General features: G+C 37.6%; 1 protein-coding gene across 1 annotated transcript in view; it reads right to left on the minus strand.

The window, feature by feature from the left end:
• The window catches only part of LOC150089433 (spectrin alpha chain-like), a 579,218-nt gene that overhangs the window by 387,952 nt on the left and 170,833 nt on the right, over positions 1-20,433 (minus strand). The window contains 1 exon segment of the mRNA XM_090389473.1: positions 11,776-11,950. Within this exon segment, the coding sequence (XP_090245599.1) occupies positions 11,776-11,950 (175 nt within the window).

Genomic DNA, 20,433 nt, shown 5'->3' on the forward strand with positions numbered 1-20,433 from the left:
GAATAAAGGATTCCATTGCTACAAGAATAATTTCACTGACACGATTTGAGCAAACGTTGACATCAGAAGTTTTGAAACAGTAATCCAACCAAGGAAAAGAAGAAAAGAAATCTCCCAGGTCATCGCATTCTTGTAATGCCAAACAATACGAGGTTGGAAAATGCCATGAGATAAAGGTTCCATTGGAAAAAGAGACAATCACCAAGTTGTGATCTGAGGTACCTAAAGGACCACTCACTTCGACCGTGTACTTAGAAGGGTTGTTTGTAAGAAAAAGATCAAAGTGTTGGCTATATGGTTAGGATTGTCTGGTATTCTTGTAGGTAAATGAACAATCTGTGCCAGTTCATTAGAAATTGCAAGAGCCTCAGCATCTTGACCAGCTGGATCAGTGTGAATAGAAAAATCGGTGTGAAAAGAAAACGGAAGCTAGCTGGAGTTGTGAACATTAAAATCACCAAGGAAAATTACCTCACTGTTAGGAAAGTTGGACTGGAGAAAGTCAAGTTGCAAAGAGAGGAAGTCAAAGAGCTCCAAGTGATTAGTGGAGTTGGGAGAATGGTAGAGACAACAGATGAATTTGACACAATGAGGTAGAGGGATTTCGAGCCAGAGAAGATCAAAAAGAGGATATTCCAAATTACCAAGTCTATGACAGGGAATATCAGAACAGATATATGCACAAGTATCACCTTTGAGGCGAAAGGAATCATACAGCAAATAGTTTGGGCAACTGAGATGAGCAGTAGTTGAATCAACCGATAACTGAGATTCTGTCAGAAAAAGTACATGGGGTTTGGCAGACTGCAAGTGAAAATGGACATCACTAAGATTAGAATTGAGACCACGTATATTTTGGGAAATGAACTAAGAAGTGTTTGGGAGGTTTAGATCTTTTCGCAGATAAGCTTACTCTATTAGTTTGATAATTCATGGTGCATTCAATAGTAAGAAAAAGTGGGTGGGGGGGCATGCTATAAGAAGTAATGAAATTTTTGGATATGGAGTACACATGGTAAGAATATACCCAGATCCTTGACATAATGTGGCCTCGGACAATGCTCCCTGCATACACACTACTCAGACTCCCTCCAGTAGGGGGGTTTTCTCTACTCATCTGGCAGAGTAGAGGTAGCAAGATTATACAATAGCTGATCTGGAAGCCTCCTAAAGAGTTACCAATAGGTTCAGTCCGGTTTACTAACTAGCAGTCGTCCTGAGAACACCGTTTTAGAGCTGTACCCTCAAAATGTAAGGAAGATTGGATCTCGCCATGATGTTAATCATAACCTCAAAAGTCATTAGTCATATTGCATGATGGAAGAGATGAGGAAGGCAACCTCGATATATACAAGTGTCAGGTGACAACTTTAATACCCGTGTTATAAACAAAGTGCATTATAGCCAAAAGAATTTTTACTATTTTTCCAACCAGTTTTTTTTTTTTTTTTTCAACATAAATACACTTTACTTAGTAAATAAATACTTTATTTACTAATGTTTTATGATTATACAGACTAAAAGATACAAAGTATTAAAAGTTACATCATTCCCTCTACATTCTACTAATACACAATGCTATTATGGACTTTGATTTTACACATCCATTCTGAAACAGTCATGTAATTTAGTTTGCCAGAACTGATGACAGTGTTATTTCAATATATAATTCTTAATAGTGGTCAGATGCAATAAATGAGGATGTTCATTATCACTCTGATGTTCTTAACCATGCCATCACGCATTTCATTAATTTCTAGTGCTTTTTCCTTATACAAGTCATCCATATTACCTTCTCAGTCACACCCTATGTCACTGGCCATCTGTTTGTCAATTGTCTTCCCACTGTTCAAAGAGGTAATAATTTCTTCCTCACTCAGGTAATGTCCAACTAGAGCTTCCAGATCCACCTCAATCCAAGCAGCCAAATCATTTTCTCCAAAACTGCCACCAAGTACATTATAAGTAGCCTTATCTCCTTGTTCTGAAAATGCTGCAAATTCAAGGTCCATATCATCCAAATACAGTTTTCCAGAAGTTGTAAATTGCTGTTGAGCTTACTTTCTCCTATGCTAATCCAATATTGTATGCAATGTCTTTTAGTGTTAATGTTTTCAAAAATTACAGAACTTGAATTTCAGAGTTCACAATACCAGCAAGTGACTCACCACGACAGTAGGTTTTGAAGGTTCAAAAATGCCCTGATCCATGGCCTAAATTAATGCAGTTATGTTCCCTGGCAGAAATGCAACTCTGATCTTGTCATCTTTCAATTTCAGGAAATCAGCAGAAGGATGAGCTGGGAAGTGATCCAACAGTAACAGAGTTCCCCCCCCCCTCCAAAAAAAAAAAAAAAAAGAAAAGAATTTTATTCTAAACAAAGTTCTTTTTTCAAAACAAAGTTTTCTGAATAGCAGGTCATCTCACCAATAGTAAAAACTCATTTTCAAACCATGAAACAAAAATATCACTCATTATACAAACACTGAAGATATTTCCGAACCATGAAATAAAAATATCGCTCAGAACTGTGTGGTACTACACTTAGGGTGGTAGAAAATGAAAGACCTGGGAGCAATTGTGCAGTCAGATATGAAGGTTTCTGAGCAGTACAGACAGGGTGCCAGAGCAGGTTATGGGGTGTTGTCAATGATATACAGGAATTTTGCTAGTAGGGAAAAAGAGGTAATTATACCTTTGTATAGGGCAATGGTCAGGCCACACCTTGAGTACTGCATACAGGTCTGGAGGTTTCATTTTAGGAAGGATGTAGAGTTGCTTGAGTGAGTACAGAGAAGGGCTACAAGATTGGCGAGGGGAAAGAAGGGGTCCTCTTATGAAGAAAGGCTTAAGATCTGCAAATTGCAGACAAAATACACTTCAAAATCTGATTGAGGTGTATAAGGCCTTGAATGGGCTGAGCAGGGTCAATTCTGATGGGATTCTTCCTCTTGCTCAAATTACGAACCTGAGGGTGCATAAATTCAAATTGAGGAAAGACAGTTGTAGAATAGATGTGCTTAAATTTGCCTTTAGCCAGCAGGTAGGCTGGAACAAACTTTCAACTGTCATTGTGGAGGTTGATAGCTTAAATAAATTCAAGGAGAAACTGAAAAAACGTTTAGAGTGGGTTTTTTTTTTTTTTTTTTGGCTGATGCTACATAAGCTTGCTTTCTTGTATCACATGCCTCTTCTACTACTACTTCACTGTGCTTCTTTAGAAACCACTTGTACAAGCATTGATCCACATCAATTTTCACAAAGTCTAGTTTACCCTCTTTGGAGGCCTACTTCATCTTCTACAGAGTCTATGAATGAACACATTCTTTTTTCCTCTTTCATCCAACCAAAAATCATTCCTTCTGGAATTCCACATTCATGAAATATTCACTTTTCACTTTCTTCCAACTATTTTTCCACACTCTAGGTTATTAGTTTATACAAAGGTAGTAGAATGTATTTCTATCCTAATTCCTTACCTAATTTTGCCTGCTATTAGCTACACTGCTATACCATTGCCTCTGACCACACCACATGACATGTACACAAAATGAGTAAGTGTGAATGTGAGTTTGTGTGTGCATGCACACACATATATTACATTTGTCAAAGAGCTACTAATTCCTAAATCTGATATTCCTATAAATGTGTATATAACATATTTCAAACAGGGAGTGGACAAAATAATGCAAACACCAGATATCAAAGTAGCAGTTTTTTTTAAAGCTCTATGATGTATTTATGAACATGCAGTGAATGATTTTTTTCCTTGCAGATAGTACTGTGAAGGGAAGACAATAAAAGCTGATGTTTATTTAAATAAAAAAAATTACATAAGGTATAAATGAAACTGAGCCAATGAGGGAATATTTGGAGAGGAGAGCAAAAAGCAATTTCCTCCGCCTTCATCCTGCAAGGAGCTTGAAATATTCCTCCATGAAGAATGGGCCAATATTCCTCTTAAGATGGTTCAAGATTTATTCGAATCTATTCCATGTAGAATAAAAGCTGTTTTAAAAGCAAAGGGTGGTCCAGCACTATATTAGCTCATACCTGTAACTCTTACCACAAGTGTTTCCATTATTTTTTCCATCTCCTATATACTTAATTAAACACGTTATACTTTATATTATATTATATATATAAATTTATAATTTTTTAAGAGTAATTGTACACACAATAAGCAAAAATATGTGCATGCACACATTTAAAATTGAGAGCGTAATGGTCTTTTTAAACTGAAAGGAAAACTAAAACTAAAAAGGAAGAGTTTAATAGATTCATATTTATATTTTTGACGGCCTCCGTAGCCGAGTGGGCAGGAGCGGGAGTGCAGTAGCACACGCTCTTTGAGTAGACCGGGGTTCAAGCCCCTGACTGCTGAATACGGTCGATCTGCCAACCCGCACTGGACCAGCGTGGCAGATTATGGTCCATTTCCCTCAGCATGAATTGTTGAGGAGGCTTCCACCCTGCAGTGGGTTGATAATGGCTGCACTTTACTTTTTTTTTTTTTATTTATATTTTATATCTTTTTTTTTTTAATTTTCATCAAAATTAATTTTTTTCCATTTTTTAAATAAAATGGTGTAAAAAACTGTTTTTTAAATATTTAATTTTGTATTAAAAACAAAAACCATATACAATTTACATAGTTATATACAAGCTAAATAAACTTATGTACAGTATTGCAATACATTAAGAAAGGAAGAAATACTGCAATCTGAAAAATTTTAAAAAAGCTAAAACTTTTTCCAGAAATTTAAAAGAAAGCTGGTCACCAGTCAAGTGACCCATCACTGTTTTCTACAATGAGGAGTACTGCCACCACCAAAGTTAATAATAATTGAAAGTTAGGTACATAAGATGAACTAGAAGACCCTGAGAAAAGAGATCACTGGAGAATTTACATGAGGAAAGGCAATGGGTTATGGTTCAAAATTAAATGTTTAAATGATTAATTATTAAGTTTACAGAAAGTACAATTCATATTTTTACATGAACACTTCCTTAAATGAATCTGTTCTATTCTTTTTCTTGTGATCATTGGTCTGCATAGAGATTAAGGTTATTCATTAGCCATACTGCAGTGTGGTAAGTGAGAATCAAATTTTGCCAGTCCATTCAGATTTGAAGTTAACTTAGGCAAGTTCCAAAGACAACAATGAAGTAAGTAAAAACAGAATAAAAGAACCTCCTGCATAATGACTATCTTGATAGAAACAGAGCTACAAAGCAATCACTGCATGGATTTGTTAAAGGGAGATCATACGCAACCAATCTGATTAACTACTATAAGATCATCATGAAGGAACTGAATACAAGAATAATTTTGGCATCATATACTTGGATTTCAGTAAAGCTTTTAATACTGTAATAGATGGTTAACTGACAGGAGACAAAGGGCCGTTATAAATTTCTACTGCTCTTCATGGACAAATTTTAGGTATTTTTGAGTTGGATGTGTAAGTTTACTGATGATACAATGGTAGGCAAAGTGATTAATGAGGGTATGCTACTTGAAGAGGATCTAAATAAAATGGGCTGAAAAATGGCTATTGAAAGTTTTATTTAACACAGATAATGCAAGGCACTGGCATTTGGATAGCAGTAATTCCAGAATAACATAACATTTAAGTAGCATCAAACTCAAAATAGTTGGTAAGAAAAAAAGACTCAGTAGTACTTGTATGTACAGTCTGACAAGGTTCTCTGAGAAATGTAGACAGATTGCCATAATAGTCAATGGGGCTATTCTAGTATATCGCTAATATGGTTAGGAAACATCTCTGGAATACTGCATACAAGTTTGGAATCACTTCCTCATTTTAGGAAGAACACATCTGTTGGAAAGAAGGCAGAGAAGAGTAACAAGATTAGTTTGGAACATAAAAGGATATTCTTACCAAGAAAGACACATCCTGTAAATTTCACCATCTAGAAACTATTCATCTGTGTGACCTAAGTGAAGTGTAAGACTTTAGAAGGGATATGTAAACTAACAGCAACTTTACTCTTTCTCAAAATAAGGGGTTCAAAAATCTAAATCAAAAAAAGATGGTTACAGAATATAACTGCAGAAACTGCCATCAGTCACAGAGTAATTGACTTTTGAAATAAACTTCCACCTAGTGTTTTGGAGGTGGGTAGTTTAATAAATTTAAAGTACTGGACATTATTAGGACTGAACAAATGAAGTGGCAGGTTTTTTTTGTTTTGTTATATGGTTTTTCTGTAAGTGCAGTTCACTCAAGAAATGCTTTATCAATTACAACAAGAAATTTTCATTTCTCCAATACTTCAAATACTAAAATCATATAGTTATTTAAGTGAATTGCTAAAGCTTTCATTTCCACCATCAGGAATACAAAAGTACTGAGTCCTCACAAATAGGGAAGGGCAATAGTTAAATGATTAGCTATTTGTAGGAATAGTGAGAGTACCCTGGCAGATTAACTATTTTGATTCTTTATCACATGTCTATATTAGAATGTGGTTTTGGGCCAATTAGTGTACTGTGTGAGCTAAAAAAACCTAGAATAACTCTGGGGGGGGGGGGTTATTAATTCACCTGAAATGAACTATAGCACCAATTGAGAATTTCTTGTCTCCAATGGAATTCAAACCCAGACATCTGCAAACAAGTAACAAATGGTGAACTCTGTTGTCACTGTTTATAAAGTCTATACAAACAAGGAGGACAGGCAGTACGATCATTTACTACAGAATGAGTGTTAGTATTTCTGTTTAATTGGATTTTTCCATTAAATCCTTAATGAAATTAGTCATTTAATGAAGGTTCAAAAATCAACATTTAAAGAATGTTGAATTTTGAACCTTCATTAAATGAATTTAAGGGAGTTTGGGAACGAGGGTAGCCTGTGCGGACGAAGCTCTTTGATGCTCTTGGAACAGAGAAGTTTTTCCTGATTTATTTTCTGATTTATTAGCTTAAATTGGCATATTAACTTATTTTCTAGAGTAGCTTTATATTCCTAGTTACGATACTTAGTTTAAAGTTTAACTTAGACAGAGATTTTGTAGGTATTACTTAGTATCGGTAACGGTAGCAAATCCACGTGTTACAAATTGAACGGGAGGTTTTTTTTTTTTTTTTTAACCAAATTTAGTCGATTTATTAACCAATTGTTATATCAAATTATCTTCTATAAGTAGATTATAGACCTAGTCAGGAACCTTAGTTTATTCTAAATTGAGATAGCAAGATTTGGAAGCTAATCAATACTTACGAGTCCGTAGAAGTACCGTTCGTGAATTCCCGTCATTTTTACACGATAGCATAAGCTTTTAACTCTATATATATATATATATATATATATATATAACGACTTAACCATAACAAATAATTAATACATAACTATAGTGGTACACGTGATACGGAAGTTGTATAAAGGGAACTCGTAGAAAACACTCAATACCGAAAAAATAAATATAGCGTTATAACTGTTTTGGGATATAACTTAAGGATTTAATTTTGTTCTGAAATTGAAATTTTATTGAATTAAATCAGAATCATGACTCAGACCAGAGCAGCAAAGCAAAAGGCTCAAGCTAATGGGAGTGCTGTGGCTCAGGGGAGAACTGAGGGGGGGGGCAGTTGGCCTCTGAATCACAGTCTTTTAAAACGCACTGTTTGCTTGATGTTTGCGGAGCAGTCGGGTACGGGACATGATACTGCCAAGGGGGATGTCTTTGTGTGTGCACGATGTAAGGAGTGCAAGGAAATCAGGCGACAACTCAGCGTTGTTATGGGCCTTTATGAGAGCTTGAAGGACAGGGTGGATGCCCTCGAAGTAAATAAATTGAGGGGCCCATCAAGCTCTCAGCTGCCCACATCAACGCCAGAGCTTGCACTTGGTCATCAGGCAACACAGAGGCAGCCCCCTAGGCAGAATGCGCTGGTCCCACAGGAACTAGTAGTTGTTGGTGACTCTATTGTCAGGGAAACGGGGAACATGCTTTGTAAAAAGGATAGGTGGAATAGGACCAGGGTATGTCTGCCAGGGGCAAAGGTTGATGACGTTGTAGAGCGGATATCATCTTTTAAGGGCACAAAAGGTGATATAGTTGTACACGTTGGCACTAATGATATTAAGAGTAGGAGACCGGCGGAATTACTTAGCAAGTACAGGTCACTGTTGAAAAAAAGCCGTGAATTAGGGTTGAATTTGAAAGTGTCTGCAATTCTGCCCAGACACGATAGAAGGGAGTATATGATGAGAGCCTTGTCGATCAATTCGGCCCTGGAGGGATTGTGCAAGGCTCAAGGGGTAGAATTTTTTTCAGCCTGGACTGTACTTGTTAACAGGAGAGATTGCTTCTACAGGGATGGGATACACTTAAATAGAAAGGGTGCAAGAATTTTTGCTGATGCTGTCGAGGCAATGTTAGGAGGGTCGGAAAACTGCTAGTTGGGTGGATATAAGGACTAATAAATTAACAGTAGCCACTGGCAGAGGTGGAAGTGATTCTTGCACTGCTTCTATTGAAATGAGCAGAAGCCTGAAAAACAAAATGCAGGATATTTCAGAGACTGCTGGGAGTCATTGCGGTACAAGTAAACACATGGGTTGTGTTAGGGTAGCTAGGAATAGAAACAGGTGCATGTATACCTGCGTGTACACCAATGCTAGGAGTTTGGTAAATAAATTTGATGAATTTGAGGTATTGCTCAAAACATCAAAGGCAGATATTGTTGGGATATCAGAGACATGGTGTCACACAGATATAAGGAATGCAGAACTGGAATTAGGGGAATACAATGTGTATAGAAAGGATAGACAGGACAGGAGGGGAGGAGGGGTTATGCTATTAGTTAAGAAACACATAAAATCCAAGGAAGTGAAGCCAGTCGACATCGATGGACAGGGCAGTGTCGAGTCAGTTTGGTGTGACATAAGCATAGGGAAATCAAAATTGAGAGTAGGAGTGTGCTACAGGCCTAATGACTCTGATGAGTATAATAAGATACTGTACAGGGAAACAGAGTGGGCCAGTAAATCAGAGTCTTATAATGGGGGATTTTAATTTCCCAGATATTGACTGGAATTTGTGGGTTGGTCACTCACACACTAGCAAGGCTTTTGTGGATTTATTGGATGATTGTTTTCTACATCAGCATGTTCGTGCGGCAACAAGAGGGAGCAATACTCTTGATCTGATTATCAGTAGGGATTCTTCATGCATTAAGAATCTGCAGATAAATGAACCACTAGGTGGCAGTGATCACAGTGTGTTGAAGTGGGATTTACTCAAGGAGGTAACTACCATCAGAGGTAAAGGGAAGAGTTTTTGTTTTCGTAAAGGCGACTATGATGGTCTGAGAGTATTTGTTATTTGGTTTTTAGGAGCATTAGCAACTAAGGCCATATTGCTCAGGAATATGCAGTGGTCGTTCCCTGACCTTTCCGCATCCTCCGTATTTGGTGGTGACGGGCTCGAACCCCGGTCTAATCAAGAAGCGTGTGCTATGCACTGCTGCTCCTTCCCACCTGGCTACGGAGGCACCCATGATGGTCTGAGACAGTATTTAAATTCTATACAGTGGGACCAACTGATGATGTTACCAATAGCAAACTCAAAATGGGAAGCATTCAAGGAACTAATCTTGGAAGCTACCAGGCTTTACATACCAACTAAGAAATATTGTTCAAGGTTTAGGCCTAAATGGTTGTCAGATGAACTAATGAGACATGTGGCAGAGAAGAAAAATGCATGGAATACATACAAATTAATGGGTGACATGGAAGCCTATGATAGATATAAGTTGGTCTGTAACCAAGTCACAAAGGAGATTAGGCAGGCAAAGGCAGACTACGAAAAATCCTTGGCAAAGGATGCAAAGAAAAACAGAAAAGAGTTCTTTACCTATTTAAACTCAAGAAGGAAAGGGATGAATCAGATTGGTCCACTGGATATTGATGGTTCAACAGTTGAGGATCCTGCTCAGGTGGCTAACAATCTAAACGAGTATTTTGCATCTACATTCACGCATGAGGAGTTATTCAGGAAGGAGAATGAAGTAGGTAAAGTAAACATTGGCAGTAAGCTAGATGATTTTGTAATAACTGAGAGGAAAGTGGAGGAGAGATTGTTGAGGATAAACATAAAAAGGGCACCTGGGGTGGATGGGATCTATCCAGTTATATTAAAGGACGCAGCAAAGGAAGTAAGCAAACCCCTAGCCATAATTATGAGAGCTTCTTTGGACTCAGGGGAGGTACCCATAGACTGGAGATGTGCAAATGTAACCCCAATTCACAAAGGAGGATCAAAGGCTGACACAAGTAATTATAGACCTGTTAGTTTAACTTCGGTTCCAGGTAAATTAATGGAGGCACTGGTTAAAGAAGCACTGCAGGATCATCTAGACAAGAATTCAGTTATAGCTCAGATGCAGCATGGTTTTGTTAAGGGCAGGTCTTGCCTGACCAATTTGATTGGATACTATGATGTAGTCACAAAAGAACTGGATGCAGGGAATAACTTTGATATTATATATTTGGATCTTAGAAAGGCTTTTGATACTGTTGCACATGGAAGACTGCTGCACAAATTGGAGCAGTGTGGCATTGGAGGCAAATTGCTGCTATGGATAAGGGGATGGTTGAGTGGCAGAAGACAGAGAGTGGTAATCAATGGACACTGCTCAACATGGACTAATGTTATTAGTGGAGTTCCTCAGGGTTCAGTGTTGGGTCTGTTGTTGTTTTCAGTGTTTATGAATGATATTGATGATGGTATATCAAGTTTAATGTCCAAGTTTGCAGATGATACAAAGGTTGGCAGGGTTGTTAAGGACACTACTGACACTATGCTGCTGCAACAGGATCTGGAAAGGTTGAACAGATGGGCTGAGAGGTGGCAAATGAAGTTTAACATTGACAAATGTAAAGTACTACATATGGGAAACAGTAACCACAGAGCAACGTATCAACTCTGCGGTACTACACTGACAGTGGTGGAGAATGAAAAGGACCTGGGGGTAATTGTGCAGGCAGATATGAAGTTCTCTGAGCAGTGCAGACGAGCTGCAAGAGTAGCTCATGGTGTCTTGTCAATGATATACAGGAATTTTTCTAGCAGGGATGAGGTGATTATTCCCTTGTATAAGGCAATGGTTAGGCCACATCTTGAGTACTGTATACAGGTCTGGAGGCCTCATTTCAAGAAGGATGTAGAGCTGCTGGAACGGGTACAGAGAAGAGCAACAAGATTAGTGAATGGAACAAAGGGTTGCTCTTACGAAGAAAGGCTTAAGTTTTGCAAATTACAGAGTCTGGAGACTAGGCACCAGCGAGGTGATCTGATAGAGGTGTATAAGGCTTTGAATGGTTTGAGCATGCTCAATGCCAATGGGATTCTTCATCTTGCTCAGAATAATCACCTCAGAGGGCATAAATTCAAATTGAGGAAGGACGGATGTCGGATAGATGTGCGGAAATTTGCCTTTGGCCAGCGGGTGGTTGGTTGGTGGAACCGACTTCCATCACTTGTTGTTGAAGTTGATAGCCTAAACAAATTTAAGGCTCAACTGGACAGGTATTTCGAACGAACGGAGGGGTGAAATGGGAGTGGTGTGTTTTTTTGTTTTTTTTTTTTTTTTGGCTGATGCTGAATAAGCTTGCTTTCTTGCATCATATGCCTCTACTAATGCTAATGCTAATTGCACAAATATACTCTACTCATATCTTGTTTTACAGTTTAATAGAAAAAATTACAGTTTAAAATTAAGATGAGTTAAAGTAGCTTTACTTTTCCATAATCTTCAGATAAAAGTTGACCTTCAATCTCTGAAAGCCAAATTTCTATATCTTCCACACCACGGTTAAACTGCTGTTGGGCAGAGGCCTCTGCAAGTTTGCCCCCTTTCCTTTCAGTAGCTTCAACTAGAGATTGCCAAAGTTCAACTATTTCTGTCATTCTATGGCTGTAAAGACAAATTTTGAGTTGAATACATATCAATTTGCAAATTTATCATATAAAATTTTAATCTGTAAAATGTAAAGTTCATATTTATAGATATATAGTGAGTTATGAATTATCCAAATTGTGAATGATAATCAGAGACAATTTTAAAACTGACTCCTTGTTGTTGCTACCTTTTTTGTTTTTATTTTTTATTTATTGTTTATTTTTTTTTTTGTCCAAACTGTTTACTTCCCAACTCCATATCAAACTGAAACCATTAACATCTTTTTTCAATATTTTAGTGATATCAAGTTTGTCATTAATGAATAGTGGCATGTGTTTAGTTTCCAACAATAATACAGGGTTAATTAAGCAGGCCAGTTTATCAATAATTCTTAATTTTTTTTTTTTTTTGCTTAATTAACCCTGTAGTGTCAGGGCTACACCAATGACACATATTTCAAACAAGCCTACATTAACTGTTTGGCTGAAGAAAAATGATTTTCTGTACCTTCCTAAATACAGGCAACCCCCCCGTATAACATGGTACTTCTACAACATGGTTTCGCTCTAACACGATTGATAAATTGCTGCAATCCTTGCACAACACGGTACTTCTCAACAAGGTTTCGCTCTAATACAGTTTGAGAATTGTGGAAAAGCTCAAAAATCACTATTTTTGAGCTTTTGTGCTGGGAAAACCCTGCTATTATGTTAGATGCAATTTTCAACATTTCCATTCCTTTTAGTGAATCCCTGCTGTTGACTCGTTAGTCATAATCGCCTTCATGGTATTTTTCTAAAGCATATTTCTGGAGGTCACTACCATAAAACAATAAAAACAATTTGCAGTTTTGGTTTATTGGTCTTTTCTGTTAGTGTAATCAATTATAAACAGGTAGTAAACTCGATCTTCTTGCATTTGCTATAGTACAGATAGCTAGAATTCTGTGGGTTTTCACATCATTATGGTGAAATGTGTTTCCCTTCCATGAAATATTCAATCATATAAAAAACAAATTTTCAGAAACTCATTATTACGTATCTCACTTGTGTGTATCATGTTTGTTGCAACCTGTGCATGCCATGTTCTTTGTTATTAATTGCTTATCACTTTACTGTTTTAAATTTTACAACCAAAAAAAAAGTCAGTGAACAGAAATATCAATTAGTATGTGCATATTACAAGGTGTATTAATTAAACTATGTATGTAAGCATAAATTTATTTTTATTTTGCTAGCTGGAAAACATTCTTCCGATTTTCAGGTATCATAGCGGGGATCCACTGTATTTTGTTGTGAGATATTCTGTGCTATTGAACTTGTGCTTGTTTGAGACCATAAAAAATTGTGAGTTCAAAGAGTAACTTTTAAAGAGAGCAGAAGGTACACGAAATCTAGATGCTGCAGAAGAGACTGTACTTAGCAGCTTGTTTGTTATTTGGATTTTAGGAGCATTAGCAACTAAGGCCATATTGCTCCAGGGATATGCGGTAGTCATTCACTGACCTTTCCGCATCCTCCGTATTTGATGGGCACGGGGCTTGAACCCCAGTCTAATCAAGAAGGGCGTGCTATGCACTGCTGCTCCTGCCCACCTGGCTACGGAGGCACCTGTACTTAGCAGTGATGAAGAGGAAGAAAATTAAATGAAAGTACGTTATCTGACATATAAGTATCACAGTTTGTAAGGTAAGACGTTTGTTCAGTTATTACTATTTAAGTTACTACTATTATAAAAATAATAGTTAAAATATTAAATTATTACGACTATAAAAATTAAGTTTCAGATAGTTATAAAAATCAAAAAAGGTATATTTTTGTTAGCTTTTGGAACGTAATCCTGCTTTTTATACTGGTTCTTAGTCTCGTATAACACGGTTTTGCATTACACAAGATTTTGTAGGAATCAAACTACCGTGTTATACGAGGGTTATCTGTATATACAAATTTTACTTGGTATGGTCTCTGAATTTTTTTTAATCATTTATCCAGAATTATATTGGGAGTACACCAATAAGGTACAGTACCAGCAAATTCACTCTACTTTTAATTATTCATAATGATAGAGGGAAAACTATCTGGTACTAACACAATGAAGCTTGAAATTATGTCTGATTTTAGATCATGTTCTTTATAGAGCTCTACAACATTATCTATAGTACCAACTGTTTTAATGATCATAAATGATGTACCATTGAAAGATTAATTTGACTCTTTCAACAGTCTTCTTTCATTAATATTTTTGAATAATAAACATTGAGATAAAGAGCAACATGCATAAAAAATTTCACACACTTTATGGTGCACAAAATTCGAAAATGAAAGGCGAATAACAGTATCTAATAAGTGGTAACTTGCATTCCATGTCGTTTTTTTCTTTCTCAATTCATTTCCATTATTTTTAATTTTGAGAATATGCAATTGAAAAAGTAGCCTAAAAGGCACTCTTCACAACACCAAACTGCTCTTAGTACAGAGGGAATTTTGTGTCATTGTAAGTGTTAGGAGCATTAACGACAAAGGCCATATTGCACCATGTATATTGTCTGTAAATTGCATGTGTTCTAAGATCAATTTTCTGTTTGCTGGACAAAAAACCAGTTTCTGGGAGAATAAACCGGCTATCCTTGCCTGAGACCAACTAACTCAGCCACATTGTAAAAAAGGCCCGTAAATATTCCTCATGTCATCGATGGGACTCAAATTGATATCTTTTCCACATGGTGTGGGGAGGATGGTGATCCTACCAACTATGCTACCCACAAGGGCAAGGATTTTGAGAACTCTGCTAAGATACAAAGATGAGATGTGCAGCAAGTTGCTTGTTAAGATTTTCATATGGTCGGTTCCATCAATAGCAAGACTGCATGTGCAGTACACTGCTCACCAGGATTTTCAAATGGTCAGATCCACTGACAGCAAGCTTGTAGATATGAGAAAAGAAAAAGCAATCAACAGAACTTGTTTTTAATCCACCTGGGGGTGGATGAAATCTATCCAATTATATTATGGGAGGCAGCAAAGGAGGTAAGCAAAACCTTAACCATTATTATGAGCACATCCTTGGATTCAGGGGAGGTCCCTATGGACTGAAGATGTGCAAATATATCCCCAATTCATAAAGGGGGGATCAAAAGGCAACATGAATAATTGCAGAGCTGTTAGTTTAACATCTGTTCCAGGGAAAATAATGGCATCACTGGTTAAAGAAGAATGCAGCACTCTTTGGACAGGCATGCAATTATACTTCAATCACAGCATGGATTTGTCAAGGGGTGGTCTTCTCAAACCAATCTGACAGTTTACTATGAAGCAGCGACAAAGGAACTGGATGCAAAAAAAATAATAATTTTCACATCATATACTTGGATTTCAGGAAGGCTTTTGATACTGCTGCACATAAAAGATTTCTATACAAATTGGAGCAATGTAGCATTAAGGGCACATTGCAAGTTACTGCTATAGATAAAGTAATGGTTAAGTGGAAGAAGACAGAGTAGTTATCAATGGGCACTGCACTTCATGGACTAATGTTATTAGTGGAATTCCCCAGGGTTCAGTGCTGAGTCCATTGCCGTTTTCAATATTTATCAATCATATTGAAGGTATATCATCAGGTTTAATGTCTAAATTTGCAGATGATACAATGGCTGCAGAGGGAGGGTTAATGACAGTAATCAGTATGAGCTACAGCAATAAGATCTAGTAACTTGAGTCAATGGGCTGAGAAATGGTAGTTGAAGTTTTGCAAGGTACTGCATATAGGTAACAGTAATCCCAGAGTGATTTATCAACTGTGTGGTACTACACTCAGATTAGTAGAGATTGAAAAATACGTGGGGTAATTGTGCAATCAGACATGAAAATCCCAGAGCAGTGCAGCCAGGCTACCAGTACAGCTCATGGGGGTTTTGTCAATGACACAGAAACTCTGCTAGCAGGAATATCAAGGTGATTATCCCTTCGTATAAAGCCTTGGTTAGGCCACATCTTAACTACTGTATACAGGTCTGGAGGCCTCACTTCAAGAAGGAAGTAGATCTGCTGGAACAGGTACAGAAAGGGCAATCAAATTGGTGACGGAAACGTTACCTAGAAAAGCTTCAGTTCTGCAAATTGCAGCATCTAGGGATCAGGCAACTTCAGGGAGATATAACTTAGCCTTTCTTGTAAGAGCACCTCAATGTTCCCCTCACCAATCTTGTTGCCCTTCTTTATACTCGTTCTAGCAACTCCACATCCTTCCTAAAATGAGGCCTCCAGGCCTGTACACAGTACTCTAGGTGTAGCCTGACCATTGCCTTGTATAATGGGATTATCACCTCCCTGTCCCTGCTAGCAAAATTCCTATATATCATTGGCAAGACTCCATGACTTGCCCTGGCACCCGTCTGCCCTGCTCAGATAACTTTATATTTGACTGCACAATTACCCCTAGGTCTTTTTCACTTTCCACTTCTCTGAGTGTAGTACCACAGAGTTAGTATGTTTCTCTTCAGTTATCGCTACCCATATGCAGCACTTTGTATTGTCAATGTTAAAGTTCAATTGCCACTTCTCAGCCCATTTGCCCAACATGTCTAGATCCAGTAGGAGTAGCATACTGTCTTTACTGTCGTTAACAACACTGCTAACCTTTGTATCATCTGCAAACTTGGACATTAAACCTGATATATCTTCATCAATATCATTGATAAATATACAAAATAACAATGGGCCCAACACCGAATCCTGGGGAACTCCACTAACAACATTTGTCCACGAAGAGCAGTGTCCACTGATTACCACTCTCTGTCGTCTCCTACTCAACCATCCCTTTATCCATTGTAGCAACTTATCCTTAATGCCATACCTCTCCAATTTGTACAGCAGTCTTCCATGGGCAACAGTATCAAAAGCTTTCCTGAAATCCCAGTATATGATATCAAAATGATTTTTGGCATTCAGTTCCTTTGTGACCACATCATAGTATCCAATCAAATTAGTCAGACAAGACCTCCTTTTACTGCAGTCTTGTCTAGATGATCCTGTAATGCTTCTTTAACCAGTTATTCCATTATTTTCCCCTGAATACAAGTTAAACTAACAGGTCTGTAGGTACTTGTGTCACCTTTTGAACCCTCTTTGTGAATTGTTGATACATTTGCACACCTCCAGTCCATGGGGACCTCCCCTCAGTCCAAGGAACCTCTCATAATTATGGCTAAGAGTTTGCTTACTTCCTTTGCTGCCTCCTTTAATATAACTGGATAGATCCTGCCCACCCCAGGTGCCTTCCTTATGTTTAACTTCAACAATTTCTCCTCCACTTTGCTCTCAGTTATTACAAAATCACTTAGCTCCCTGTTGCATTTGATAAACTTCTGGGACTCCACTCATTGAATGACTCCTCATGTGTGAATGTAGATGCAAAATACTCATTCAGTTTATCAGCTACCTGAGCACGATCATCAATAGTCAACCCATCTATGTTAAGTGGTCCAATCTGATTCATCCCTTTCCTTCTAGAGTTTACTAAGTAAAGAACTCTTTGCTGTTTTTCTTTGCATCCTTTACCAAAGATTTCTCGTAATCTGCCTTCACCTGCCTAACCCCCTTTGTGACTTGATTACAGACTAGTTTATACCTGCCACAGGCTTGTGTCACCTGATACTTTATATGCATCCCATACATTCTTCTTCTCTGCCACAAGCCTCATTGACATCCATTTAGGACTAAACTTCAAACAGTATTTCTTAGTGGGAATGAAAAGCCTAGTGGCTTCCAAAATTAAGTCCCTGAAGGCTTTCCATTTAGAATTCAACACTGGTAACATCATCAGTTGATCCCACTGTACAGAATTTAAAAACTGTCTGAGACCACTGTAATCACCTTTTCGAAAGCAAAAGCCCTTCCCTTTAGCCTTGATGGTAGTTACATCTCTAAGTAATTCCCACATCCGTACATTGTGATCATTATCACCCAGTGGTTCCTTTATCTGCACATTCTTAACGCATAAATAATCACTGCTGGTAATCAGATCAAGAGTATTACTCCCTCAGGTTGCCTCTCGAATGTGTTTCTGTAGAAAACAGTCATCCAATAAATCCACAAAAGTCTTGCTAGTGTGCGAATGACCAACCCACAAGTTCTCGTCGATATCTGGAAAGTTAAAATCCCCCATTATAAGACATTCTGATTTACAAGCCCACTCTATTTCTCTGCACAATTGCTCATTATACTGATCAGATTCATTAGGTCTATAACACACACCTACTCCCATTTTTCCTTTCCAGCGCTTATTTCACACCAAACAGACTCTACATTGCATTGTCCACCAACATCAACTGGATGCACTTCCTTAGATTTTATGTGTTTCTTAACTAACAGCATAACCCCTCCTCCCTTCCTGTCCTGTCTATCCTTCATGTACACAATGTACTCCCCAAATTCCAATTCTGCATTGCTTATATCTGTGTGATACCACGTCTCTGATATCCCAACAATATCTGCCTTTGATGTCTTGACTAGCACTTCAAGCTCATCAAATTTATTAACTATACTCCTAGCAGTGGTGTACATGCAAGTATACATGCACCATGCTTTCCACGCTGCTGCTCATTCTAATAGAAGCAGTGCAAGAATCACTTTTGCTTCTACCTGAGGCTACTGTTAACCTTTTAGTCTGTGTATCCCTCCCAAGCTAGCAGTTTTCTGACCAACCTAACACTGCCTCAATAGCATCAGCAAATATTCTTGCACCCTTTCTATTTAAGTGTACCCCATCCCTGTAGAAGCAGTTTCTCCTGTCAACAAGCACATTTATCCTGTGCTTGTTGACAGGATAGATGTGCAGAAGTTTGCCTTCGGCCAGTGGATGGTTGATTGTTGGAACAGGCTTCCATCTGTTGTTGTGGAAGTGGATGAGTTGAATAAATTCAAGTGAGAACTAGACAAATTCTTGGAGGGTACGGATGAATAGTGTGTGAGTGTGTGGTTGTTTTTTTTTTGACTGATAAACTTGCCTTCTTGCATCATTTGCCATTACTACTACAACTACTAGATAGTTTCAAGAAACACTATGCTGCTGAGTGAGCACACCATCTTCTTTTATCTGAAAACCAGAAAAATTTTTATCACTTAACTCCATATTTCCTATACTAACAAAAAGTATCAAAAACCACTTTTCTGTACATCTCAAACAACTGGTCATCTAACATTAAGTGATCTTAGTTCTTGTTAGTTTTCAATAAGCTCAAGTAACAGTCAAGCATCCATGTTCTAGCTGCTGATCCATAGTGGCAAACTGAACTGAGTACTCTTAACAAGAATCATAAGGAAGTTAAAAAAATGTTCACTGAGTGGCATTTATATCTCAAAGAAAACATGATATACTTTGCAGAGAACCAATACTCTCAACATGAATTGTAAGGGAAACAGGTTCAGAAACATCAGTAGCAGTTGGTATCCCAGTTAAGTTGGTATCCCAGTCCATTACTTTAATTTTTTTTTTTTTTTTAAATGAAGCCCTCAAACACAAGAAGTAGTAGAACCTATAGTAGTTAGTACCATGCATGGGCTGAAGGCTGAGAAGATGAAAGAAGATACTTGTTGACATTAGACTTAAATTTCTGTAGATTGCAATTTTCAGGAAGTGTGTATGAAGGAAGGTTGTTCCAGAAAATGAAGTCAAATGAATAAATGAGGAAGAAGAACTGTTAGTTCTGTGAATTTTAATTTGGAGAGTAAAACGATGTTAACTGGTTGCTGCATGTGTTCGGAGTGCTTTGGAACAGGAAGCGGGAATTATAGAAACCAATTCAGAAGAACAGTGGCCATGGAAGTAAGTACAGAAATGGCAAGGAGCAGAAACAGAATGTCTGTGAGACTCTATTAGAGATGAGTCATTAATTATCCTAACTGCACTCTTTTGAATGGAATCTAGAAGCTTGAGAGAGAGAGAGAGAGAGAGAGAGGATTTGGAAGTACCAACCCGGATGTGTGAACAATATTCCATGGTAGGGCAGATTTGAGATTTGTACAGAAAACAGCTGTTTGGAAGAAAAGTAATGTCAAGAGCGAAAAGGAAAACCCAGTTTTTTAGATGCAGAAGAAGCAGTGTTTGTATTATGCTTATGTCAGGAGAGACTAGAAGTCAGGATAATCTCCAATTAAGATATATGGTCTTGTCTAGAAATCAGAGTGTCATCGACGATAAGCATAGAAACAGAAGAATCCTTTTTGTGAGATATAAGATAGAACTGAATTTTAGAAGATTTGAAATTAACTAAGTTATATTTTCCCCACTGGAGATCAGCATTTAAGGAACTGGTAGTGGATATTCGAGAAGTTGAAGCAGTTTGAGCAGGGCAAGGTTTCTTAAACTGGAAAGTGGAATGCAATGTGCTATCATCAGAAAAACTATGGATAGCATTTCTGATCAATAGAAGGTCATTAATATACAAGAAGAAAAGAGTGGGTGAAAGAACCGAACCTTGGGAACAGTGGCAGACTGGGTCT

This window comes from Mastigoproctus giganteus, chromosome 2 (assembly GCF_048544385.1).
Source record: "Mastigoproctus giganteus isolate SK-2022 chromosome 2, ASM4854438v1, whole genome shotgun sequence".
In the NCBI taxonomy this organism is placed as follows: domain Eukaryota; kingdom Metazoa; phylum Arthropoda; class Arachnida; order Uropygi; family Thelyphonidae; genus Mastigoproctus; species Mastigoproctus giganteus.